The sequence below is a fragment of the Xenopus laevis genome, chromosome 6L (genome assembly GCF_017654675.1).
Source record: "Xenopus laevis strain J_2021 chromosome 6L, Xenopus_laevis_v10.1, whole genome shotgun sequence".
Taxonomy (NCBI): Eukaryota; Metazoa; Chordata; class Amphibia; order Anura; family Pipidae; genus Xenopus; species Xenopus laevis.
Window position 1 is genome coordinate 50,742,948 of NC_054381.1, and position 27,621 is coordinate 50,770,568.

Sequence of the window (27,621 nt, forward strand, 5' to 3'; positions counted from 1 at the left end):
ATCTAAAACTTCCACAAAGTACCACTGACATTATTAAACATCAACAAGCCAAATGCAAGGCTGATACTGACAGAAAACGTGGTGCAAGAGAAGTGCACTTTCAGCCTGATCTCTAGTCAGGGTTAAGAAACCAGTACTACTGAAACAAGGACAATCCAAATTTACTGCACCACTTAAAGTGCAACGCCAGCAATAACCATATACACATACTGTCTGATGAATACATATGAAATGCCAGCATCTTGCTCCTGTTAGACATGATTTTGGAGAAGCTCCATTTAATGAGGGACTTTTCCTAGAACTGATATTACCCGAAACAGGCCTAAAGAAAATGATCCTATAAGACATACTGAGAGCATCAGAAAACTACCTGAATGGACCATGGACTATGTCATGTGAAGAATGCATAACTTTGTTTTAAGATGTGTACCTTTTTATTCACTGTTGTTGCTTCTTAAGTTTTCCCTAAATGCTTTTCTGCTATAGGGGGCCCTTCTGGCCAAGTCCACACTTCCTGTACTTCTCTTCCTGCCGCAGGTCACCCGTGCAGGGGGGGGCTCGGCGGGGGGACCAGGCTGCAGGGGACCCAGAGGGGGGCCCTGTGACAGCAGCCCTGATGGGCCCGGGCCCCCCAGTCTGAATGACATGTTGGTGTGACTGTCTACAAGAATTATACTGTGCATACATAGTACTTTCTATACTGCTTTACTGTAAGTGTTAGAGTTGAAGTTCCTGCTGAAGTGCAATGGCTGCACGAAGCACCATACTCATTCTCGGCTACCAAAACATAACACAGGGTTTTTTTCTTGTAGTATTTCAAGATTTTTCTAAAATGCAACTACTGAGACAATGTTATGCCTGTGGGGGTAAGGAACAACTGGCTATCTAGTAATTAGCATGTATAAATAGTATATTAGTAATTTAACAATATTTTGGATTATCTGGGGCTATGGGAATGTTTACATACTGTATACATTTTATATTAGATCACTTGTACCTCTGATTCAGCTTAACTGCCATGTCTTAAAATTCCTAAACAATGTTTCTGAGACATTTTGTCAAGATAAATTTAACCACTAAGCTGCATTGTGTGTCATTTAGCATGATAGCATAAGAAAGCTAAAGCTTTTCTAAGCCTTAATTAGATTTTGTAATAGGCTGTTTAAAAAGTATAGATAGCATGTGGTTATTAAGTAAGCCTTAAGTGTCTCAGTGTAAAGCATCATACATTCATAACTAGTTATCCTCCACTGACCTTTTCTTAAGAACAATGTTTCACTGTATTATTTAACAGCTTTTAGAACACTTACCAAATCATTGTAATTCTGTGCAGACGAGTCTGTAGAAGTTAGTACTGCGCAGTACCTTTTTGATGGCTTTTGTATTTGATGTTGCATGACTTTCTGTTCTCAGGGATGTTGATTTCAGATATAAGTGAATTGATAGTGTCAATCACTATAATACATTGATTAAGTCAAGAGAAATGAGAACAAATTCATTCATTATCAATATTGCTGTGCTCTTGTAAACTCATTTTAGCAATATACGTAGCTTTGTTCCCATAAATTAATTGTGGGTAGTGTGCACAAAAATAATATTTCGTATGAACATTTTTAAAACTGTGTTGGAGAGCCTGGACTAATACTAAATGTGTGCACTTCACTTGTCTTGCAAATATTTTTTAATTGTGTCTCACTAAAACAGACATTTTGGCCATTTAAGCATGACTTTGAAATTTTAATTTACCTATTAAAACAGTGGGCCTATTTAAAATTAATCATGCTTTTTGGCACAAGTAATCCTTAAGGAAACCCTTCGTGAGTTTCCTAACTCATGCTGGGTTTAGGGCCAAAAAACCTTATAATTTCCTAAAAAAAGCTGCTGAAATTTTTCTTTATTCCAAAAGACCATTCGGGTAAAATTACGTTATTTCAGCACACAATTGGTTCAGCGCATGGGTGCTCAGCCGGAGTAATTGCAGGGATGGAAAATCTTTATTCACAAGCAGCTTTATTATGGCAAACAATGTGAAACAGTGCCAATGTACATGCAAATCAGCCTACGCGTTTTGTGCCCACATCCACCGGCACTTCTTCAGAGCTAACTTAGAGCAGAACTTAGCTCTGAAGAAGTGCCGTTGGATTTGGACACGAAACGTGTAGGCCGATATGAATAAATGTGTAGCCTTACAAAGAATTTGTTTTTTGATTGGGTTTTGGGCTGGGGTATTTAGCTAACTTTTCTTCTCCCCTCTCTGTTACTTTTTATAGAAGGTGCTGTGATTTCTATTAAAGTCTATTAATTTTCTCTCTGGCAGCTTTCTCCTCCAGTCTGGTGATGCATTGCAGGAAGTATGACTGCTCATTCACCTATGGTTGAATGGATGTTAGCTCCTTTTCAATTTTTCTCTTTTTTCTCTTCATCCTCTTGTGCTCTAATTGTCTCCCAGTTGGTCATTTTTGCACAGTTCTGGAGCTGGCTTTCCAAGTTCTTGTTAGACTATGTTTAAACCTTTTATTACTTTGACCATTTATGTTTTTAATTCCGAATGATTGACCTAAACTAAAGCAAAAAGCCTTTGTGCAAATAAACATATACGTATAATAGCCAATATGACAAACAGAAATGAAGACAGAAATACTCAGTGGAATCACAAAAGTGAATACTCAAGAATATGAACCATTTCAGAGACACAAACAAAAATGATCCATCTCACATTTATAACAAATAATTATAGAGTTATGGGATGTACAGTTTTATCCAGAATGTTTGGGACCTGTGGTTTTCTAAATTAGGGGGTCTTTCTGCAACATGAAGCTCCATACCTTAAATCTATTAAAATATTTAAACACTGGAAAAAAAACCCAATATAGTAAAAGTTTTTTCATCAACATGGATTTATGATAGCTTACTTAACATGAAGCAAAATGTATGGTCTTATTATTAAAGAGAAAGCAAATCAGTGTCAAATAAATTCTTTGTTTAAATAAAGTACTAAGGGGAACGGAATTACCATATTTAGGAAGTTCCTGGATAACAAGTTTGCGGATAATAAGCAATTCTTTTCTTTTTTCTTCAATTCTTATTCCTCCCACACCATTATAGATTAATTCACTATATTTGTCTATCCATGGCAATTGTAGGATTTATTATAAGTGATAACACATTTGATTGGATTAGATTCAGAAAGAATCCCTCTGACTCTATCTAATTCATATCGATCGCCTAGGAAAGTGCATCTGCAGTTCACATTAATCAATATCAATATTGATCAAATGAACAGAAAAAGTATTAACAAATATAAACATAGCTCATAGGCTGCTAAGGGATTTGATAGTAGTTTTGATTTTTTTTTGAATCTATGAACACTAGAAACAAGGATAGATAACAGTTTTGATCAAATTGAACTTATTGCCTATGTTAAATTATTCAATAAATATTCTAACACAACCGAATAATTAGAAATATAAATGCAATCTTTAATAAACCTTTCTCTACATTTTTTATAAGGGGTAATGCCTCATCAGGCAGAATTTATTCAAACTGTGCATATATTTTTCCATTAGCAAAATGTGTATAGTATAAATGTTGTATTGTGACTTATAGAACAGCCAGTAACTAGTCCAACACTGGGATGAAAACTAGTGATGGGTGAATTTATTCGCCAGGCGCAAATTCACGGGGAATTCGCGCAATTCGCCGCCGGTGAATAAATTTACGAAACCGCTGCGAAACGTCGCCACCGTAAAAAAAAATGGACGCCGGTGTCTTTTTTTGGACGCCGGCGCATTTTCACTGGCGAATTTTCATCAAAATCGAGACCTTTCGAAAAATTTCCGCCATTACGCGAATTTCGCAAATTTTTCCGCCGAAGAGAAACACCCCAAATTTGCCCATCACTAGTGAAAACCATGAATAACAACGCTTGTGTGGTTTTCTTGGATTCAATTATGAAAATCCCATACCTATCAGTGGTTAAATGTGCAATATTGTATTCAGTGACCTACATAACTGCAGATTTTGAGTTTCAATAATAGATAAGCAACATGTTTACAGTTATTTCAACTAAACATTAAAGATGATAATTCTGATATATTCAGTCCTGCAAGTGAATTTACCTAAACGGCCTGAAGATGCTCTCTTACATAAGAGAATTGACGCAGTCTCTCGGGCCCAATACTCCTTAATTACACATTTTTTCACGGCAACGAAGCAGGTGATAGCAAAAGCTTGTCTGACGCCGACCTTGGCTTTTTCTGATGTGAAAACTAGGATAGATGGAGTATTTATTATGGAAAAGTTAACGTGTATAGTATTAGACAAGCAGGACCAATTTGCGAAGGTTTGGGACCCCTGGATCACCTACCGCTATCCGACTGGGTTTAATCGATCAGCACTAGTCTATTGAGAACAGGTTGCAATGACCCTGGGTGGGCGGATACTGACTAATTAGTCCTTGTTTATATTGCCTAGGTTGATAAGGCAGTGGACCTTAACCCCCCCTCCTTCCCCCCCCCTTTTTTTTTTTTTTTTCTTTCTCTTTTTCTTTTCTTTCTTCTGTCCTGTGCTTTGTAGTTTTCCTTTTTTCTCTTGAATTCTATGTAAAAAAGGGAAAAGTGTACTGTCTACTCTTAGTATTATTTAGCCTTGACACATGTTCAGTTTTCATGTCATATACTATGCTTGTTGTTGCCATTGGACTTAACTGCTTTGATGTTTGCTACAGAAACGTTTTCAACACTATCTGTATTTGTGAAGTAACTGTAACAATGCTACTGACTTTGTTGTTATGCACGCTTTCCTCAATAAAAATTATTGATACAAAAAAAAAGATGATAATTCATGTTTTGACTTAAATTTAAATACAACCCCTTAAATTAAATTGAATTGTTTCTTTTTTCAATTGCTTTCCATTATTTTTTTTTTTTACCTATTTTTAAATCTAAGTTTAAAGTTGAATGTCCCTGTCTGGTGTTTGAGTCTGGCAGCTCAGTAATTCAGGTGCAGACTATAAACTGTTAATGTGCAACATTTAGTTGAAACATTTCTCAGAAGCATCTCTGGAGTATTAGTAACTATTGTATCACTTCTAACAGCTGACTTTAATGAAACTCAGCAGGGACAAAGATAAGAAACGTATCAACTAAATGTATCATTTTCGATCAGTTTACAGGGTCGGCGACCCCCCTCCCAGAGCTGCTTTAGAAGGTAAAAAATGACACTTTACACTTCAATATTAGAAAAACAGTCACACATAGAAATAGAAGTAATTGGAAAAAGTCGTTATTTCTGGACAAGTATCTGAAAACAACTAGGTGTTTGAAGGTGAACAACCCCATTAATCTTCATTGTTACTGTACTTTAATTTGTGTTTATTATGTACTACAGTACAGTGCTGCATTCATTGCAAGCTTTCAACAACATGCAGCTTTTAGTAATTCTAGAGTAAAAAACATGGAGGTTTGCTTAGTTTTTTATCAACGTTTATATTTTTTGCTGTGATTTGATTTTTTTTTTTTTTCTACAAAATCCTGAATTTGATTAAGGGTTTTAAAAACATACATTTTAACTATTTATTACATTTTTCAAATTTATTTTGATCTTATCGGCACATTAAAAATGATTAATCCAAATTTTGATAAACAGGCCACATGCTGATCATTCTTTCTAAAGCACATTTACAAAATAAAATAGACGGAGTAACCCAGCTTTCTTCAAGTACAGATACTTCAAATACTTAGCATCTCCTTATCTATAGATGTATTACCCATCTCTCTACAGAAAGCAGCAAGGCTTGTTCAACTAGGAATAACTTCGAGTGGGTGAATTGCTGTTTTGTATAAAAAGAGCCATGGTTGAAGGACACTGCATACTTCCTATAATATTGCAGATGTTAGTCTGATTCCAATTGAAGGAGGAAAATTACAGGCATTTGGAGAGTGACTTGAATTGCTTAATATTCTCGAGTGACTGCCACAATCGCTGCTGTAACAGATGCTGTAAACGTTATTTTTGGAACTCATATATATATATATATATATATATATATATATATATATATATATATATATATATATATATATATATATATATATATAAACTTAGCTATCACTGACAAATAATATTTATGTTGTTTGTTATGTATATGTTTACATAGTACTGCAGATCATTTGGATTGGTATAGGAAAAGGGGAATGTTGTTAAAGTGCCATGGAGACTATTTGGGAACGAAAATGAAACGTTTAAAGTGGTGAAGTAAGTTTAAAAGAAATATGTACCCCCCATTTTTCATGAGGTCATTTAGTTAGGGCAATGTAAAGGTATATAATCAGATATACTGTACTTGATCACAGAGATCATGGCAGTCTGCCTGTGCTGCAAGATCCTCTTGCCCTATTGGCTGTATTCACCACCTCTCACCTTGTTTCATACCTGCATGGCTGTACCAACACTTAAACATTGGGAGCAAAACCAGCAGCATTAAAGCATTATCAAGGATAACAAAGGAAGATTGCACAGAGGTGGCACAAAGTTGTTGTTACCATAATCCTCCATTCTCCCCTTCCTGACACCTATGACTCAAAAGCAAATAATCTGTCGCCAGAGCCCCTGCAAACCACTTAATTCGCCACCCCAAATGATTCCCAGGCCGGCACCAAGGGAAATAGTTTTTGGGTCTTTTTCATTCTTTTTTTTTTTGGAGGTGTCAGATGGCTGTAGCAAAGTACTCTGTAAATGAGTCCCCCCACTAACAATCACTGGAAATAACATATTCCTCCATTCTGCAGAGAGACTTTGCATAAGCAAGTTTGGGGACTAGCGATGGGCGAATCTGGGCGATAATTCACGAAACGCATTGAAGTCAATGAGCCTCAAAATAATTTTGACGCAGCGAAATTTCGATGTGAGCGACAATTTTTTATACATGCGACTATTTTGTCCAAATGCATTAAAGTTAATGGGTGACCAAATTATTTTGACGTGCGACAATCTTATGCATGTGACTATTCTGACTATTTTTGTTGTGGCGAATTTTCACCTCAGTTGTGCAACTTTATTAGATGGCAGTAAAACACAGAAATTTGCCACAAATTCGTGCCTGGCAAATTCATTCGGCCATCACTATTTTGGAGAAGGGTTGTCATATTTTGGGCTGGTTGGGGCTGACTGTTTTCTTGAAATATAACCTTGCATATCAGGTTATCTGAGTCCCAAACCACAATTTCTGACAGAGAGTTTAAGTCAGGCAGTGAAAGGCTATCGTTAGCCTCCCAAAAAAAATTCACCCTCTACCTAGGAGAATATTGTCAACCTGAAGCTTAAACCTGAAGCTTTTCAACTGTTTTTGAGGACTGCTGTGAGATGGAACTACTGTATTTAGCAACCATAAAACATAAAAATGTATCCACCTAAAACTTGTTGACATGCCATAGACTTAAAAGGGGAGTATATTTTCAGCATTCCTTCAAATTAATAAACAGGATTTTTTCCCCCCACAATCGTGTTTTTTTTCTGCGACATATTGAGGTTTAAATTCTGCTTTAATGACTTTTCTCAGCTAGCATAAAGTTTGATATTTTGTATAAAAAATAACTCGAACAGGGGAATGTAATAAAAGTCGCTAAAGGAAAAATGATTCGCATAGCGAAAGGTTATGCCTTTGCGCGATCAAATTTTGCTCTGCGCGAATTTAATATAGCTTTTGCAGTCTTGGAAACTGTTTAGCGACCACTTCCGACAGTGTAAGACCATTTGCGAATTTTATAGTTTGTGCCAATGCGCAGTCAATGTAATAAAACTTCTTAATGAAAAAGTCGTTATGTTTGCTCCAAGAGATTACGACACCTTCAAGCACTTCTTAAGAGTGCGCAATTAAAATTTGCAATGCGCAATTAAAATTTGCAATGTAATAACAGTATAAGGAACAATATTGCATTGCGAGATGTGGATTTTTAGTCTTATTGGTGTGAATTGTTTTGCTCTTTGCGACTTTAATTACATTCCCCGATAGTGTTCTGAACATACAGTTGCTTCACAGCATTTCTATGTCTGTGCCAAATGGTCAGCATTGTAAAATGTGTGTTGGTTACTGAGGGGTTAAACCGCCAAACATCTTTCAAAATACAGTACGATAATTCAGAATTATATTTGTGTTTCACCCCCAGTTATTTGTGAAATGTCATTTCATTTTTTTTCCCAGCAAATTAAATTATTCTTCCAAAGTAACTTTTGCTTTTGTTGTTATCAAAAATATCTGTCAATAAAATAGAAAATGTTTCCTGAGGTTATGTGTATCATGTTCTTTATTCTTCAGAACGAATTTCCTATGTATGATTTACAGAAAGATACTGAGAAAAACAATGCCAGGGAACTCAGAAGGAAGTGCAAATGTATTATTTTGGCTTTGCAAAATGATGTATCAGACTTTCAGAGAAGCTGGATAGCTGGACTATATTGGGGTCTTTGTGTGTGTTATTTTAAGCTTTTTTCCTTCATTACTAAGGAACAGTAACAATGTATTCATACCCTTTTTTTAGTGTAATATCGGTTTAATTGAGAATATATCTAGTGATGAAATATGGTTCTGCTATACCTTTTTGCTGGTGACGTGGGTCCAGCTGGCTAAGATTGGAGTTCAAAGGCAAATTTATAATGTTCTTTATTGTTTTTAAATTATTGCACATTGGCACTTCAAAGGGGCACATTTACTAAGGGACGAATTTCGAAGTTAAATATATAGATAGATAGAGAGAGAGAGAGAGAGAGAGAGAGAGAGAGAGAGAGAGAGAGAGGGATAGATAGATAGATAGATAGATGATAGATAGATAGATAGATAGATAGATAGATAGATAGATAGATAGATAGATAGAGTAGATAGATAGATAGATAGATAGATAGATAGATAGATAGATAGATAGATAGATAGATAGATAGATAGATAGATAGATAGATAGATAGATAGATAGATAGATAGATAGATAGATAGATAGATAGAGTAGATAGATAGATAGATAGATAGATAGATAGATAGATAGATAGATAGATAGATAGATAGAGTAGATAGATAGATAGATGATAGATAGATAGATAGATAGATAGATAGATAGATAGATAGATAGATAGATAGATAGATAATGAGAGAGAGAGAGATAACGAGAGAGATAGAGATAACGAGAGAGATAGCGAGATATATAGATATATAGATAGATAATGAGAGAGATAGAGAGAGATAGATAGATAGATAGATAGATAGATAGATAGATAGATAGATAGATAGATAGATAGATAGATAGATAGATAGATGATAACCCTTTACATTGAGATGACTTGTAACTCAGAAGGTGCAGTTTAGCCTAAACTTTAGGATAATGTAATATAAGAGATGGCTGCAGCAACACTGCAAATATTTTTCATTTAAAAATTGTGAGTATTTGGAAAATATACAGCAATAAAATAAAAAAGCTCCGCTACACCATGCATGAACAATCACTAACACAAACAATGTTTGTTGAAGCAAACTCTTGATACAGTCCCAGGTATTTCAGAATTATTGTCAGTTTGCCAATAAACCAGTTAAGAAGCGCTGATAATGCAGGAAGAATACATTTAAATATATTGAGACTCAGAGGCATGTTGTTTATATCGACAACTTCAAAGTAATGTAAGAGATGGTTTCATTGACAAAAACTTTACCTGGAATAACCTAAATAGAGGTATTTATAATATGTTCATTCACTGGAATTGAAGCAGAAAGGTTAATGATGTCCTGTATTCTTTGGGCTGTGGCCAATTTACATGCAATATCCTCTTGGCACAATCTAGCTCTGGGGAAGTTGCAGAAGTAATACATCTAGGAGGGGATTCTATCAGTCACATCAAGGTTAATAAGTGCTAAGGAGTAAAAAAAAACTTTTCTGTTTAACTTAATGCTTTGTCATAATGGCTAGCTAAACTAGCTAGTAGAAGTCTATGCGTAACTAGTAACCAGGAATAGCAAAGTCTTACCAAAAAGACTGTGCAATTTGAAGAAAGATTTAATACTAAAAACATAAATAAATAAATAAATAAAAATAGAAATATATGGTACAAGTAGCAGGCAGAGAGTCTAGGCAAGAGTCTGAGGATGTAGATGATGACAGGTTACATATGAGTAAAATCCTTGACATAGGCAGAAGGCCAGAGCAGATGTCAGTTAAACAAGTCCAAAATACAGCCCAGTGGTGAAAACCAGAAATCCAAATAAGCAGAAAAGAGCAAGGACAGAACTGATTTATAGGAACTCATGACTAGGGGAGATTGCAGTGACTGTCCCCCAACAGCATACCCACCTCCATTTTTAAGGGGTTGTTAACCTTTAAATAAACGTTTAGTATGATGTAGAATGTGGTATTCTCAGACAATTTGCAATTGGTTTTCATTTTTTATTATTTGTGGGTTTTGAGTTATATAGCTTTTTTTAGTCAGCAGCTCTCCAGTTTGCCATTTCAGTGATCTGGTTGCTAGGGTTCAAATTACCCTAGTAACCATGCACTGATTTGAAAAAGAAACTGGATTATAAATAAGAGAGGGCCTGAAAAAAATATGATCAATAAAAAAGTAGCATTAACAATAAATTTGTAGCCTTACAGAGAGCTTGTTTTTTAGATGGAGTCGATGACCCCCATTTAAAATCTGGAAAGAGTCAAAAAAAGAAGGCAAGTCATTATTATATAAAAAAAAGAAAAAATGAAGGTCTATTCAAAAGTTACTTAGAATTGGCCATTCTATAACATCCAAGAACTTAACTTAAGGTGAACTACCCCTTTAACCCAAGTAGGTAGACACAGATCCAAAATTTTGGGTGGAAAGACTGCAGCTTAATTTATTAAGATAACACAAACCATTTTTAGCCAACTTTGATATCAATACTCTTTAAACAAACAGAATATGAATAGGGATGTCGCGGACTGTTCGCCCGCGAACTAGTTCGCGCGAACATCGGGTGTTCGCGTCCGCCGAATGTTTGCGAACGTCGCGCGACGTTCGCCAATTTGGGTTCGCCTTAGCTGGCGCTTATTTTTGCCCTCTCACCCCAGACCAGCAGATACATGGCAGCCAATCAGGAAGCTGTCCCTCCTGGACCACCCCCACACCCCCTGGACCACTCCCCTTCCATATATAAACTGAAGCCCTGCAGCGTTTTTTCATTCTGCCTGTGTGTGCTTGGAAGAGCTAGTGTAGGGAGAGAGCTGTTAGTGATTTGAGGGACAGTTGATAGTAACTTTGCTGGCTAGTAATCTACTTGATACTGCTCTGTATTGTAGGGACAGAACTCTGCAGGGATTTGAGGGACATTTTAGGTTAGGTAGCTTTGCTGGCTAGTAATCTACCTTCTACTGCAGTGCTCTGTATGTAGCTGCTGTGGGCACTGCTGCTGATCTCTCATCTGCTGACTGCTGCCTGTAACCCAATAGTCCTTGTAAGGACTGCTTTTATTTTCTTTTTTGTTTTTTTACTTTGCTACTATAAGAGCCCAGTGCTATTAGTCTAGCTGTGTTGGGGAGTGGGACTGGTGTGCTGCTCCTAGTAGTTCAGCACCAACCAGAGTAATTTTTTTTTTAATATATATATATTTTTTTTTATTTTACTTATCTCACTGTTCTTTAACGTGTCCAGTGCTGTTTGCTGTTCTTCATAGTAGTGCACCAATAGTAGTGCACTTGCAGGCATTATTTGCCCAGTGTGTTCTTCAAACAACTGCCAGCTAGCTGTGTGAGCTTGTTCACATTCTGTCTAAATATCAATAATAATACCGTCTCCAGAAACACCACCTGAGTGACGTTTTTCAAGCAGCAATAATATATTCCGTATCCACTGCTGTAGTGTATACGTTGACCTTGCAGGCATTGTTTCAATTTGTTTGCCCAGTGTGTTCTTCATTTTCAAACAACTGCCACCTAGCTGTGTGAGCTTTTTCACATTCTGTCTAAATAACAATAATAATTCCATGTCCGTAAACATCACCTGAGTGATGTTTTTTCAGCAGCAATAATATATTCCGTATCCACTACTGTATACGTTGCCCTTGCAGGCATTGTTTGCCCAGTCTTTAACCAAGTGCCACCTAGCTGTGTGAGCTTTTTCACATTCCGTGTCCAGAAACATCACCTGAGTGACATAGTGTGATTTCTGCCCTTTACAGCACAAAACGCAGCGCTGTGTCAACAATGTATTTTTCAGAAACATTTTTGCCCTTGATCCCCCTCTGGCATGCCACTGTCCAGGTCGTTGCACCCTTTAAACAACTTTAAAATCATTTTTCTCGCCAGAAATGTCTTTTCTAGCTTTTAAAATTCGCCTTCCCATTGAAGTCTATGGGGTTCGCGACGTTCGCGAACCGTTCGCATCTTTGTCCGGAAGTTCGCGAACATGTTCGCGAACATTTTTTCCGACGTTCGCTACATCCCTAAATATGAATATGGTTGAGTTACATTTAGCCACTGAAGGCTGCATTACTGCTATTAAACGTATTAAACTTGCAATAACTTATATGACCAGAAGAACACCTGCACTATAATCTATCAAACCCTCTTTTGGCTGCCCACTAGGCTAGCCAAGTAGCCATACCAGTCCCAAAGCTGCGACAAACAGTGTCGGACTGGGCCGGCGGGACACCAGGAAAAAACCCAGGTCCGTACCCATATTTACCTCTTAATGCCGCGACCTCCTTTATCGGAGGTCGCGCAAAAACAAACCAAGACGCCTTTTATTAGACACCAGTGGGATCACCTGACTATAGCTCCACAGCTATAGTCAGGTGATTCCACTGGTGTCTAATAATAAAAGGGCAGCCAAGTTTGGGGGTTTTCCTTTGAAAGCAGCTAGTAAGTTGCAGGTAAAACTTAGTCCCTTTGTAAAATGTATAATGAAGCAATAGAATTCTTAATGAATCAGATGAAAATTGAGCATAGGACTGGCCAGATATGGGATGACTTTGACGTAGTTGGCCAGCTTAAATATATTGCAATATATGGACAAACAATCCCTGTTTTGTTTAAAGGGTAAGGCATTTTTCAGTAGCAGTATGCACAAAATGTCTCTGTCTTAAATATATTGATAATGGGTTGAGTGCAGAGGACTCTTGTATTCATCTCCACCATAATCTATGGTGCCACCTTAGTCAGAACTTGAAGATGGATGCATTGACATTACACAAGTCTACCAGGAATTGTCCGGATTAATGTGCAGTAAGAAGAAAAATGCTGACAATTTAGATCAGGTAGTATGGGACAAAGCTATGAATGGTTTTGTCATTCTGTTGAAGAGCATCTTTAGGTCACATCTGCCAACTGATCCATGGCCCTTACTTTGTTCCCCTTGGCATGAGTCTGACTTGCTAATGTGTTCCCTTCAAGATATTTAAAACCACATGTGTAGAAAATCCATGATCAATATTTGAGTGAATAAGTACAGGATTTAAGACTGAAAGAAATTGGGAAGGGCTATCAAAGCCATTCAGTGCAGCTCTAACATGGACAAGAATACTGAGTGACCACACTGACTGCTCATTACTAAAGTGAATCTAGCCTGACAAGTCTAAATCAATATGCTGACTTTACAGAGCATGTTATTGGAAACCTAATGAACAGAAGGTGTTGTTTTTTTCAGCAACAAAAAATATACCTCTTTTGTTTCCAAATAATGAAGGCTATGCATCCTTCCTTGTTGAGCATCTCTCATAATCAACCCCATATGCAAATTACCCTAGCAACCTTGCATTAAAATACATAAGAGACTGGAATATAAATAGGACAGGGCTTCAAAAAAAAAGATGAGTAATAAAAAGTACCAATAACAATAAATGTGTAGATTTACTGGGCATTTGTTTTCTAGATGAGGTCAGTGACCCCAGTTCGAAAGCTGGAAAGAGTGAGAAGAGGGCAAATAATTAAAAAAAAACTATAATAAATAAATAATTAAGACCAAATGAAAAGCTGCTTAGCATTTGCCCATTCTATAACATATTAAAAGTTAACTTCAGGGTGAACCACCTGTTTAAGTCCAAGCAAATTAGCAAGCAGCAAATTAAATGAATACAATGCAAGTTAATGGGAGGCTTGACAATTTGTTGCATGTAGTTCTGTGTTGTGCCAAAACTGGAAAACCATTAAGCATTTTGCTGAGGTTTATAGTTTTGTCCCTCTATTCTCAACAAAACTTTTGGTGTGCGAGTATATAAATATTTCTCAACGCTTGAAATATAACTGGAGCAATCTGTTTTTAAGTTTTGTGGCTGGACCCCCTGACAAATAGCGTAAAGTAAAATATTTTTTGCAGACCTTTGTTTGTTAATACCAGTGGCTGTAATCTAGAATATATTTTGCCTTTATTACCATATACAACTGCAGAGAATGAAAATTTGCATCTCTTCCGAATGTCGATTAATTCTGGACACATTCTGAAATTCAAATGCAGTCTGTGCATATTTTACACTGAACGGAGTGAGGCTGAAAAAATAATTGCTTTTGTTGTTTTGCTCTTCATTTCTTTCAGGTATGGAAAAATTGTATCGACAAAGGCAATTCTTGACAAAAACACGAATCAATGCAAAGGTATGTCAGATGCTTTCCTTTGACCCCGCATGCAGCTTGAATGGAAACCGCAATCTGTTCCGGATTACGTGTTTGCTGATTACAAAAATGTTTCACTGCGTGTTGCAAAAAATCACGAAAGCTGAGATGGTATTTCTTGGCTTGTGGCCAATGCAGTTCATATAAGAGAGCCCCCTGATTCTAATCATGTAAAATATTGTGTGCATTGTCTGCTAGCTTTACTGTTTTAATGCTTATAGATAATATACAGGCAGAATTATCTGAGTACTTCATTTGGCTACCCTTTAGGCTCCCAAGAGCTAGCAACAAATGAGATGTCCGTTTTGGCTGACCTTTTAGTCCAAGGGCAGAGGAGAATGCATGTGCACCAGCTGGCTGCCTATAGTACAAGTTATATATCAGAATAGAGATTATTGTGTGTGCCATGATCGTACTGTAGTATTTATACTGTATATATAAAGGTATATACATATGGTGTTTTTTAAAGTATCCCAATCTGAACTTGTTTTCTAGTCTTCTAAGCTATAGATAGCGACTTTTCCTTACAAAAGAGCTTGTATTGTATTTTATTGTTTTAAAAGGACATTCACAGTTCATTTATTAAGGATGTGTGGCATGCAGCTCCTTTACAAACTGTCCATGCTCAAATCACCAATGTGTGCTCACAGCAAACACAGATTCTGTGGCACTTTCTTGTGTCTATTTTACTAAATACCACAGTGAATCAAGTGTGTTTGCTAAATGCCCTGCTGTATCGTATGTACCAGAAGAAACCCTGTAGCTATGTTCTGCTAAGAGATCACAAGGCTGGATTTTTCAAGCAGCAGGCTGCACACTATATTTCTATAAGGTGCATGCCAACCCAACCATGGCACACTAGCAGGCAAACCATAACTTCCTCTAGTGCATGGCTGGGTGAGAAGAAAAATCAGTTTTTGCGAGGAAAGTGACAGAAGTAAGGGAAATGTAATATCATTCAAAAAGTTTGCACCAAGTCTGGTTAATCATAGCTAATCAGCAGGTAATACTGACTAAAGACCTGTTTAAATGCAAACAACCAATTGGTTGCTATGCGTTACTAGACCTGCAGCAAACCTTTTCAACATATACTGAGGAGCTGATGCTAAAAGTCTGTTTGGTAAATCCATAGATTTAGGTGTTTCTTCTAGATTGTTTCCATTATACGTTACTTCATCAGTTTAACTTCCACTGAAATGCATCCCTGTGCAGAATGGTAATTTATCATTAAAGGGAAAGCTGCAGATTTGGTATTCATGCCTTTCTATATGTAATATGAAACAGAAACATATTTGTAACTAAAGATTGTTAGACATTGAGACCCTTGAGAACTTTTCTGCTGGGATTTCTTCACCACAGGGGGGTCCATTTCAAGGGGGGTTCATTTATCAAAGTCGGAAATTATCTCAATATTTTCTGAAAAAAACTCTGACCATATCTGCACGGGTGTTTTGGACTTATTTATTAATACACTTTCACAAAAAAAATTTTGCGGAAAAAAAAAATAGATTTTTCACCCGAAAACTCTGAATTTTGCCTGTAAACTCTGAAAACTTGGGGCCAAATTTACTAAAGGGCAATGTTGAAAAAACGCTGGTGAAAATTCGCCAGTGTGACGTCATTTCGGCACTTCGCCGATTTACTAACGCTGGTGTAATTTCGCTGGCTGAATTTCGCCAAGGAGATAGACTCTGGCGCAACTTCGCACTCTAACGCCAGGCGAATTTTCGGTCTGGCGAAAGAGCGCTACTACGCAAATTCACTTCGTTTTTGATTTTACTGAACGTTACCTCTATCGACAGACTTGCCTTCGCCACCTCAAACCAGGGGAAGTGCAATAGAGTAGATAGGAGTTCCTCAAAAAAAAGTAGAACATTTTTCTGTCCCAAAAAATGCTGGCGTTTTTTCCTATTTAAAAGGTGACTGAAAAGGTGACTGAAAAAGATTGTAAAATTTTTTTGGGGTACCCTCCTTCTCCCCTACATTTGCTAACATATGGCACCTAAACTATACTGTGGGCACATGTGTAGGGCAATATAACAACTTTATTTTATTTTATTAAGGTTTCCCGGGCTTTTGTAGTGTAATGTTTTTGCTGCAACATATACGGCCATTGTACTTTAACTGCACGCCGTATGCTAATTAGCCAGCGCTAGTGTAACTTCGAACTGCTGAGCGTAATTTCGCTGGCATAATTTTGCCAGCGTTCGGTACCCTGTGCACAACTTCGGATCTTCGTGAATTAGCGTTGTCAAGGCAAATTTACACCTGGCAAAGTATTGCGATGTGTGCGAAGCAATCGCTGGCGAATTTTCGCCGGTTAGTGAGTTTGCCCGTTGGCGTATTGCCAAAAATACACCACACATCAAAAAATCATTGGGATTTCTCCCATTGACTTATATATGCAACCTTGACAGGTCTGAGATGCCGGATTTTCAGATTCTGAATTTTACCATCCTCGGGGTTTAAAAAATTCTGAAAAATTTGTGATTTTTTTAAAAGGCTGATTTTATTAAAAAAATTATAAAAAAATCACAATTTGTTTGTGAATTTTTTTGTGAATTTTTGGATTCAGAGTTTATTAAATAACCCCTTTCAACTTTAAATTATAATGGAGACTGATATGTTGGCTTTCATTTGGTATTGTTTCTTTCATTTATTTGCTATTTTCTGCCTCTCTTCATTCTGAAATTTAAACTGCTATCTGGTTGTAGGGGTAATTGACACTCAGAAAACCAAAAAGTAGATTCATATTAAGGTTAGTTTTTTATTAATATGTTTTATGACTTTTACTAATATGTTTTATGACTTATCTTCTTATTTAAAACCTATCCTATTAAGCCTATGTTCAAACCATGGTTACTAGAGTAAGTAGGACAAAAGATACAATATATTAGTTTAAATTCCAAACTGAACAGTTTCAGTTCAATAATTCAAAAAGTAAAAAAGAATTTTTAGTATTTAATTTTACATGGGCAATAACCAAAATAAACAGATAGAGGTATAAGGCACTTTGAATGTTTATAGCACAAAAACTAAAACATAAACAGTGTGTCCTATTTTGACAACAAATTAGAATAAGATAAATATTTGTGTATTTAGTGCCTCTTTTAAGGCGGTGTAATTCACTTTTATTATATAATGCTTAATCATCTTCAGTGGGTAATTACATTTACTGCAAACAATAATTTAATAAATACATAAAAAAAAGACAAAGGAAATCATGCACTGTTTTAATACCTTTTCAACAATGTTCGCTGCTTAAACACTGTTTTATTAGACTTTAGATAAATTTCCATTTTTCTAACAATCTTATAAGATCTGCTGCTAGCAGCTCCTAATGCCCAAATAAAGAAATCTGCAGGATGATAAATATATGCATACGCCTGTGAAATTTGTCTGCATATTTATTGTTTCATTTATTAATGGATCTTTGTTTATACCATGGCAGAATGTTATGTAGCGCTTCACAGGGATTGTTTGTCATTCACGTAATATATGGAGCAAAACTTTTGATAAATGATGCTGACACAGTAGATGCAGTGAAGCTTACGTGTGACAGTTTCTATATTTCCTTAAAAGCAGCTGCTACAATTAAAACATGGTGTTTCCGAATGTGTGTGTGTTTGTGTGTGTTTGTGGGTGGCACAGAGAAGAAGAACAGAAATCCAATCTCCTTGAAAGAAGGTTAGCTCAGATATAACTGCATCTACCAACTGATTCCAGTTCATGCAGATACAAGAAGCAGTGGCCCCATATGCCTTGTAATAAAAAAACAGATACAGTGACCATTAAAAAAGAACAAGAACTATATAATATACAGTATAGTATATATAGGGGCAGATTTATCAAATGGAAGTTTAGATCTTAATAAATAAAAACTCGCCTACATTCTATTCATTCCTATGGAATTTTTAGAATTGTGTTTATCAATGGGTGAAAGTTAGAACTCACCCTTTGATCAATACAGTTCTAAAAATACCACAGGAATGAATAGAACATGGGTGAGTTTTTATTTATTAAGTTCTAAACTCACATGTTGTCTGATCCATAATATACATTATTTAAATATTACATTGTTTGCATTGTCTTTGCCACTGTTTTATTGGCTGTATAAAGTTCCAAACGCCAATAATGCAAAATATAAGCTAATACACATGTTGGGAAGAAATGATTGGATCTGGATTGACTTTATAGCCAGTATAAATCTTTAATAGGTGACAGAATAAGTAACTGATGCCTGCTGGTGAGGGGAACACAAGGGCATTAAAATGCCAAACCTATAGGCACTTTTCAGTGTATGTGAATTACTATCACGAGCATCTGTCCCTATAGATGGTTTAATTATGGGAATTCAGACTCACTTGTCTTTGACCGTATGCTTTTTGCCATTCAAATTCTTATCTGATCCTCCATTGTGAATCATAAAGTAGAGGGAGCACCAACAACATCATTATATTTGTCAAACCCAATATGCTGCAAATATCAGTGATTTGCTTCATTTATCTTCAGGACCGGGTTATCCATCCATAGCAATGCATCCAAAGGATGTCAGCTGGCTCCAAGCCAAACATTATATATTTCCCTTGCCCTAAGTCTTTTTCTGATCTTTCGCTCATTATTTTTTTTTTATCTTAAAAATGCTAGGACAGAATTGAGCAAGTTGACAAAGCTAACATATGCAAATTTGTAAGGAAAATAAAACATCTATCATGATTATTATTATTGTCAAACAGTTTACATACAATGCTAATAAGTGCCCTTTACCATAACTAAAGCTTGGGGAATTGCTTCTTTAAAATGAATCAATAATTACAAATAAATCTTTCAACAGAAATTTCTGGGAGAGGGGCTGTCCCTAAATATTAGAGATGTTTTCCAACTTGAGCTAAAAAGAGGCTCTTTTGCGTCAGGATTTTTACAAAGAATATGCTCTTTTTTCTGGTAGAAATAAACACTTTAGGAAAGTTCATGATTTAATTTAAAATGAGATCTGAGCCATTCTTTTTCCTACAGCTTGCCTTGCTGACTCATGGACACTTTAGGGAGAATTATTGTTTTTCTATCTATTGCGGTAGATCTGTCTTCTTCTCATCTTGTAAGAATCTGAGTGATGGCATTAGTAAGCAAGTCATGCATCATTTCCTTTATGTGGTTTCAATTAACCTTTCTCCAAAGAGGCAGCCAAAAAACCATAAATGTATCATAAAATTTCAGCACTTAGGGCTGAGTGAACAGGTAGAATCAGAGTTTCCTAAAATGTGGTGCATGAGCTAAAGCCATAGGTGCTCATTATACTTTAAGCACATTTTCCTACCTGCTGAAATAGCAATAAATAAAGGTTAAAAATGTTTTTGTTCTCATTTAATAAAAATGGATGGTAGGCATTCATTGTAACACAGAAGATAACAGTGTGTACATGATATTTAGCCTTGATGTGATGGTATTGAATAAGAAGGAAAGAAAGGACTGATATTTAGTGATTGGCGCATTTATTTGCCAGGCGCGAATTCCTGCGATTCGACAGCAGCGAATAAATTTGCTTAACCACCATAAAAATTTGGCAACGAAAATTCATCAAAAACAAGAAGCTGGCGCCGTTTTGCTAATTTTTTGCCCCAAATTCGCCTATCACTACTGATATTGGCTGATCATAAGCAAGAATATTGTTTTTCAAGGACAATATATGGTAGAGATTTATACAGCTGTGTTTTTAGAGACTCTTCTTGGTTGCATGTATTTTGAAAGGAGAAACAGAGAAACAATGGGGCAAATTCACTAACTTGCAAAAAGTCACCAGCGACCGATATGATCTATGCACTCCAGTGCACCTCGTCTGGTCTGAACTGGCGAAGGCAAGTCCATTCCCCTGAGCAAATTGTTGCCTGGCGATAGAGTGCGAATGACCAATAGCACCTATTTATTTCACTAGCAGATTGGTGCCTGCACCCATTAGTAAATTGCTGATGTCCCTGCGGGCGGTAACAATAGCAAGTCACCAGCGTTTTCCACTTTGCCCTTAAGTAAATCTGCCCCAATGAGTAAATAAAAAATGAGGAGGCACTAACAGCGGTAGGGAGCAAGAAAAATTATTAATATTGGTGAGAATTGGAAACTTTATAGAAAAAATGGGTAAGATATAGAAATGTATTGATCAGTCATCACATATACTATTGTCATGTAGAAATGTGTTCTATGCTATTGTTCTTAAGTTTTTGTTTCTTAATTATTGTTTCTTTAAACAGTCTAATTATGGTGGCATTAATAATAATGAGTCTATGGGACTTGCTTTAAATTGAAAATAAAAAGGATTGTTACCTTTGGAATAGTCCATTCTTATTAGTCCCAAGAGATCCCACTGGTATCTGTGTTTTGTATACATGAGTGGTGGGCATGTCTAAAAGATCCTTCCCTAGAAGAACAGTACAATGTGGACAACATATTCCACAGCACTGTACACACAATAAATGGGTGTATACACTGAGGGGGTTATTTATTAAAAACCAAGTGTTAAAATCTCAAAAAAAAAAAAATTTTAATATAAAACTCAAATTTTTAGGGAAGAATTTTTTTTTTATTAGACCCCGATGCTGCAAAAAGCCTGAATCTGAAAATCCGCCATCTCAGACCTGTTGAGGTCCTGTTAAAGTTAATGGGAGAAGCACCTACAGTATCTCAATTTTCTTGTTCTGCACTGGGTTTAGCCCGAAAATCCGACGTTTTCGAATAAAAACTTAGAGCGGTTCAGGGAAAAAAGCTAGAAAAGTTTGGGGAGTATAGGAAAAATCCTGAAAAATTTGAGCAATTCTGGTTTTCGATTGAATTTATTGAGTTTTTCCGGATCTGATTAAATTGAGTTCTTTTATTAATAAATAAGTTAAAATTAGACATGGGCGTTTGGTTGTGGTTTTTTAAATAAAAGATAAGATAAATTCTGATTTTAGTAAATAACCACCTGAATATATGGATTACATACAAAATACAACAACCGATACCAAAGGTAAAGAGGAAGCAATGCCTAAACTCCCAAGTGCCAGCTCCCTTGTGCAGTTAGAGGTTTCTATAAAGTCATGACAATTACTTGACTCAAGTTACCAGAGACGGAACTAGGTGGGGGCGGTCCCTGGTGCAGGCTGTGCAGCCGGGCCCCATCCCCCACCCTCTTCCGTGCGGCGCTGCAGTGGGCACGTGACTGCCGGGGGCCCTGCGGGGGTGCGGGCCCTGGCCCAATTGCACCCCCTGCTCCCCCGGTAGTTACGCCACTGCAAGTTACTGTATATGTCCCCTTTAAGAAAACAAAGCTACTTCTGTGTGAGCACTATACATTTTTGGCTTTTAAGGCTTTTGCTTTAGAAAGAAAAGAGCATTACCTTCTCTTACTGTATCTGCAGGCTGTGAGTAAATGTTAAACAAAGCCAAACAAAGCATATTTCAGTGTGACCATGCTCGCTTCACTTACTGAAGTGGATTTCTGAATGACAAAGGTACAGTAGTCTTGCCTGGGGCCTTAAATATTGATTTCCAATTACTCTCACATTTTTTATGTTAGAACATTGGCTAAATCATTGCAAACTAACCTTTTTCATGGCAAATTCCCTTTCAGACAATGTTCACTGAAATATGATTTGGGAAAATAAACAAGTGCTGCTGAGTTTTACAGTCTTGGTATCCTTGCTTGGAGAATATTACTCAACCGTTTCATGTTAATAAAACCATAAACTGAATAGGATCTTCGGAATTACAGCTCAGGAGCAAAATGTCCTCCGTGCGTTTTATGAAAGAAATAAAGTACATGTTCTCAGGGAATCAAACCAAACCACATTTAGTTCCTTTTTGTTATTTAGCCATCACACACTGTCACTGTAGTGCAAAAATATGTACCCTGTGTGCCCTAGTTTATGTCAAACCCAGGGGCTGATTTATGATTGCCCTTAAACCGAGACTTTTAGATTTAATTATTTGTTTTTTCAACTTAGATCTGATTTTTTTTACCCTGCATGGTATATGAGGCAGTGAGTAAGGATTTAAACAGGTGACCACTTTCACTGCCTATGGCAGGCGGTAATTATAGCACTGCGCTTTGCAATTTTGTGCCCCTTGGGACAACATATATAGTGACAAATAGTGATAAGGCTAAAACCATAAAAGCAGAACTTACTTCATAGATTATTTGACAAGGACCAAGTGTTTAAAGGAGTATGCAACAGATCCCCTCTGGTCATGAAAAATAGGAGACTCAGATCCTGTTGCAATAAAATGGCTCTATATTTGGGGTAAGACTTAATCCTGGGGATTTTATTAATCCATAACTAAGTGAAGTTGTACAGTGTATTGTATTTAATGGAATCATGGGGATTCAGCATTAGTGATGGGCGAATTTGCGCCGCTTTGCTTCGCCGAAAAATTTGCGAATTTCGTGCGAAATTCGTGAAACGGCGGAAAATTCGCCAGTTTTTTTGAAAAAAAATGTTTTGACGCCGGCGATTTTTTGACGCGAATTTTCGTGGGCATTTCACGAATTTATTCGCTGGCGGTGAATCGCGCAAATTCGCTGCGAATTCGCGCCTGCCGAATAAATTCGCCCATCACTATTCAGCATACCTTAAGAGAAAAATGGGTTTCAGCATACTTTAAGAGAAAAATGGTTACATTTTTAGGAGCAAGGAAGGATCTTCTAGTAGCGTTAAAGTATAAAGATCCACATTACAGAAAGATCCATTATCTGGAAAACCCTAGGTCTCAAGCATTCTGGATAACAGGTCCCGTACTTGTATTTCCTGCATTTGCCATTACAGCTTACAGTATATATACAGTAGCTGTGTACAGTAGCGCACAAGGATAATGCAATATCTCTTTGATTCTTTTCTATTACTATTGAACAAATATAAAGTCTGGCATGCATTCTTTCACAATAAGAATATAGCAGCTGCTATATGGTTAATACAGATTGGCAGGATGTGAGTACTTATTAGCAATGACCATAAGGACATATTTGAAATATGATGAAGGACTACAGGAAATGTTCATGATAGCGTAAAATCTTTTATTTCCTGCATGTACTGATATCTTACAAACAGACGATAGGAAGCTATATGAATAGGATCACTGCAGGAAAATCAGTAGGGTCTAAATTAAATCATGTTTTGATTATAAATACCAGACTATGACTTAAGGACAGTGTTAAATACTGTATATATATGTATGTATAGAAAACTGCAGAGAAATCGTACTCTTTAAAAAACTAGCATTAAAGTAGACATATTGTGTAAAAAACAAGAATGTGCAAGTGCATTAAATTCTTTTACATATAGATGAATGTGCTTTAAAAAGATGTGTTTCTGGTTACTTTATTGAAAATTTATGCAAAAAAACCCTACTAGTCCTGCCCATCTGTTCTACTTCCTGCTGCCTCCTTTCCCAGGCTGTGCACTGGAGCCGGCAGCACTCAGCACACTGCACTGTAGTATAGGAACCAATCAGCAGCTAGGCTGACATAATAGGGAACTGAAGCCTGCCTTTGCTTGTGTGACTGCAGGGCTGTGATTGGCTGTCCCCCTCCTACTGTGCTTATGGCAGGGACCGTGCCCACCCTTCATTTGAAACAGAGACCAGAGAACATTTATGGGGATCTCAAATAAAGGGGCTAATTTTGAAGACAATATTAATTTATAGCCGAAAGTAAAATCATCACTATATAGCATACATTATTGCCTAGAAAATTAAGGGGGGGGGTCATTTATCCTTTATGTCTCCTTTAATCCTTAGAATTAACTGAATAATGTCTGGTTGTGAGCAGCAATGTAATTTTTAAATGTTTCAGAGTAAATCCAATCATGTCCCTAATCTCTTTCTACAAGGGCACATACTGTATTTCCTAGCAGTACATTGAAGCAGACTAAAGAGATTCGAGTACAACGTGGAAAGAAACGTTATGGCTGCTTTATAACTGAAAAAATGTATAAATAGTATAAACCTGAGTGTATCAAATAATAAGTTGTCCATTTAGTGACAGTTTGTATTGTCCCAACTATATGCTGCTTCGAACAAGAAATCCATCTAACTGAGAAGCTGTGTGAGGAAGGAATGGCATGGGGATACCACTGTGAGGTCAACAGTGATCAATAAAGTTCTAGAGAGTTTAGAAGCTGAGAAGGAACAAAAGGTCCTCTGGTATCACTGTCACTCTTCAAAGTTTGACACATCATGACAGGAGCTGGCAATAAAGCTTTTATGTAATACAATGTCAATAACAAAAACCTTTGTCTAAAACATTTTGTCTGACATATACCAAATACAGTCAATAGTCACCTACTTCTACTGTCAAGCATGGTGGCAGTAAGGGATTCTATTATTCCACAGGTATTTAATAAGTGTTCAGGTACCAGAACAACTAATGAGGAGATGAAGAATCGAGGTCCCTACTTACCTTCTCATAAAAAGAAATTAAGTTAGTCTGGTTAGTCTGGATCTTGCCAGACTAACTTCATTTCTTTTTATGAGAAGGTAAGTAGAGACCTCGATTCTGGGATGGCAGTGGATGTGATTTACTTAGACGTTGCTAAAGCATTTGATACAGTGTCACACAAAAGGTTACTGGTTAAATTAAGGAATGTTGGCCTGGAACATAGTATTTGTACCTGGATAGAGAACTGGCTAAAAGATAGACTACAAAGAGTGATGGTAAATGGAACATTTTCTAATTGGACCAGTGTTGTTAGTGGAGTACCGCAGGGTTCTGTACTAGGTCCCTTGCTTTTCAACTTGTTTATTAATGACCTGGAGGCATTGAAAGTACTGTTTCTATTTTTGCAGATGATACTAAATTGTGCAGAACTATAGGTTCCATGCAGGATGCTGCCACTTTGCAGAGTGATTTGTTTAAATTGGGAAACTGGGCAGCGAATTGAAAAAAAGGTTCAATGTTGATAAATTCAAGGTTATGCACTTTGGCAAAAATAATATAAATGCAAGTTATACACTAAATGGCAGTGTGTTGGGAGTTTCCTTAAATGAAAAGGATCTAGGGGTTTTTGTAGATAACAAGTTGTCTAATTCTGGGCAGTGTCATTCTGTGGCTACTAAAGCAAATAAAGTTCTGTCTTGCATAAAAAAGGGCATTAACTCAAGGGATGAAAACATAATTATGCCTCTTTATAGGTCCCTGGTGAGGCCTCATCTGGAGTATGCAGTGCAGTTTTGGACTCCAGTCCTTAAGAGGGAATATAAATGAGCTGGAGAGAGTGCAGAGACTAAGTGCAACTAAATTGGTTAGAGGGATGGAAGACTTAAATTATGAGGGTAGACTGTCAAGGTTGGGGTTGTTTTCTCTGGAAAAAAGGCGCTTGCGAGGGGACATGATTACACTTTACAAATATATTAGAGGACATTATAGACAAATAGCCATATAGAGGATCGCCATACCAGAGGCCACCCCTCCAGACTAGAAGAAAAGAACTTTAATTTGAAGCAACGTAGGGGGTTCTTTACAGTCAGGACAGTGAGGTTGTGGAATGCACTGCCGGGTGATGTTGTGATGGCTGATTCAGTTAATGCCTTTAAGAATGGCTTGGATGATTTCTTGGATAGACATAATATCAATGTAACTATGTAACTATATATTAAATATAGCAACAGCTGAAAACTGAGATTCTGACTTTAAAGGGATAGTTCACCTTGAAATTATTCATATTATATAGACATTGATATTTGAGAAAATTTACAATTGGTCCTTATTTGGCTTCTTTTTTTGCCTCTCATCATTGCTGCTCCTTATTGTCCCATATGCCCCCCCTCCATGCTGTCACATTCTGCTCTTTTATCACTAATGTTTCCATCATACACCCCCCACGTTTGTGTTGGTTGTTGAGTGGAGTATAAAGCAATATTCATTTGACCAGACTGTTTAGGGATAAACCAAATTCACAGTAACAGCTTTCCCTTTGCAGATGCCAAAGTTCCCTGTAAGTCACACCTGTTGTTCCTTTTGTATTTATTTCCCTTTGCTAGTTTAACCTTGTTTACATTGGCAACTATTAATACAATGATTTGCTGAAGATGACATGAGCCTGGTGATAAAACAGTGGAAAAGCTTAAAGGGGGAAGCAAACGCACACAAAATATCACTCTCATAAATGGAAGCAGTAACACAACATTTAACATCTGCCATCAACTTTTCTTGTCGTTTTTTTAAAGTGAAAGTGTTCAATAATGCCTTTTCTATCTAGAAAATTATATTTTGCTAGATGCCCTTATTTTTTCTTCATCTAAACACAAGTTTTTTCATAATAAATCTTGACATGGTATGAAAAACATGTAAAATGTATTAATACATTATTTATGTTTCATGACAACAGCAGCAAAACAGACATAACAAGTGGCATTCTGTTGTAAAACATTCAGAAAAAGAAATGTGTCCTTGCGGGTTTTAGATGTGAACCACAAATTATAAATGTTGTAAACTTGCCTAGGACATTGCACAAAGCTGAATATGAATATATTCTCTCCATGTGAGTTGAGTGATAGTAAAACTCAATGGCATCTTAATTTAAGATATATGTGATACCTAAAACTAAATTACTGTAGATAAATAAAATGAAACCATGTTAAGAGCCCAGTTTGCCAGTACAGGTATGGGATCCATTATCCGGAAACCCATTATCCAGATATAGATTATGGAAAGGCCGTCTCTTATAGACTCCATTTTAATAAAATAATTATAGATATTTACATATTTAACTTTCCCCATAGGCTAATATGGAATTCGGGAGTTTTTAGGTGGCGAACTAGGGGGTCGAAGTTTTTTCTTAAAGAGACAGTACTTCAACTATCGAATGGTCGAATAGTCGAACGATTTTTAGTTCGAATCGTTCGACTCGTAGTCGAAAGTCGAAGTAGCCCATTCAATGGAAATTCGAAGTTTTTTTTCCTCTATTCCTTCACCCGAACTTAGTGAATGGGCCCCATAAAGTGTGTTGTATTCTTTGTGTTCCGAGGGTGTGTTGTAATCAACTTT

General features: G+C 36.7%; 1 protein-coding gene across 3 annotated transcripts in view; it reads left to right on the top strand.

Annotated features, from left to right (window-relative positions):
* The window catches only part of rbms3.L (RNA binding motif single stranded interacting protein 3 L homeolog), a 343,617-nt gene that overhangs the window by 114,977 nt on the left and 201,019 nt on the right, over positions 1-27,621 (top strand). For all 3 annotated transcript variants that reach the window (XM_018267467.2, XM_018267469.2, XM_018267468.2), the window contains exon 3: positions 14,533-14,591. In XM_018267467.2, the coding sequence (XP_018122956.1) occupies positions 14,533-14,591 (59 nt within the window). The remainder of the gene's footprint in view (positions 1-14,532; positions 14,592-27,621) is intronic.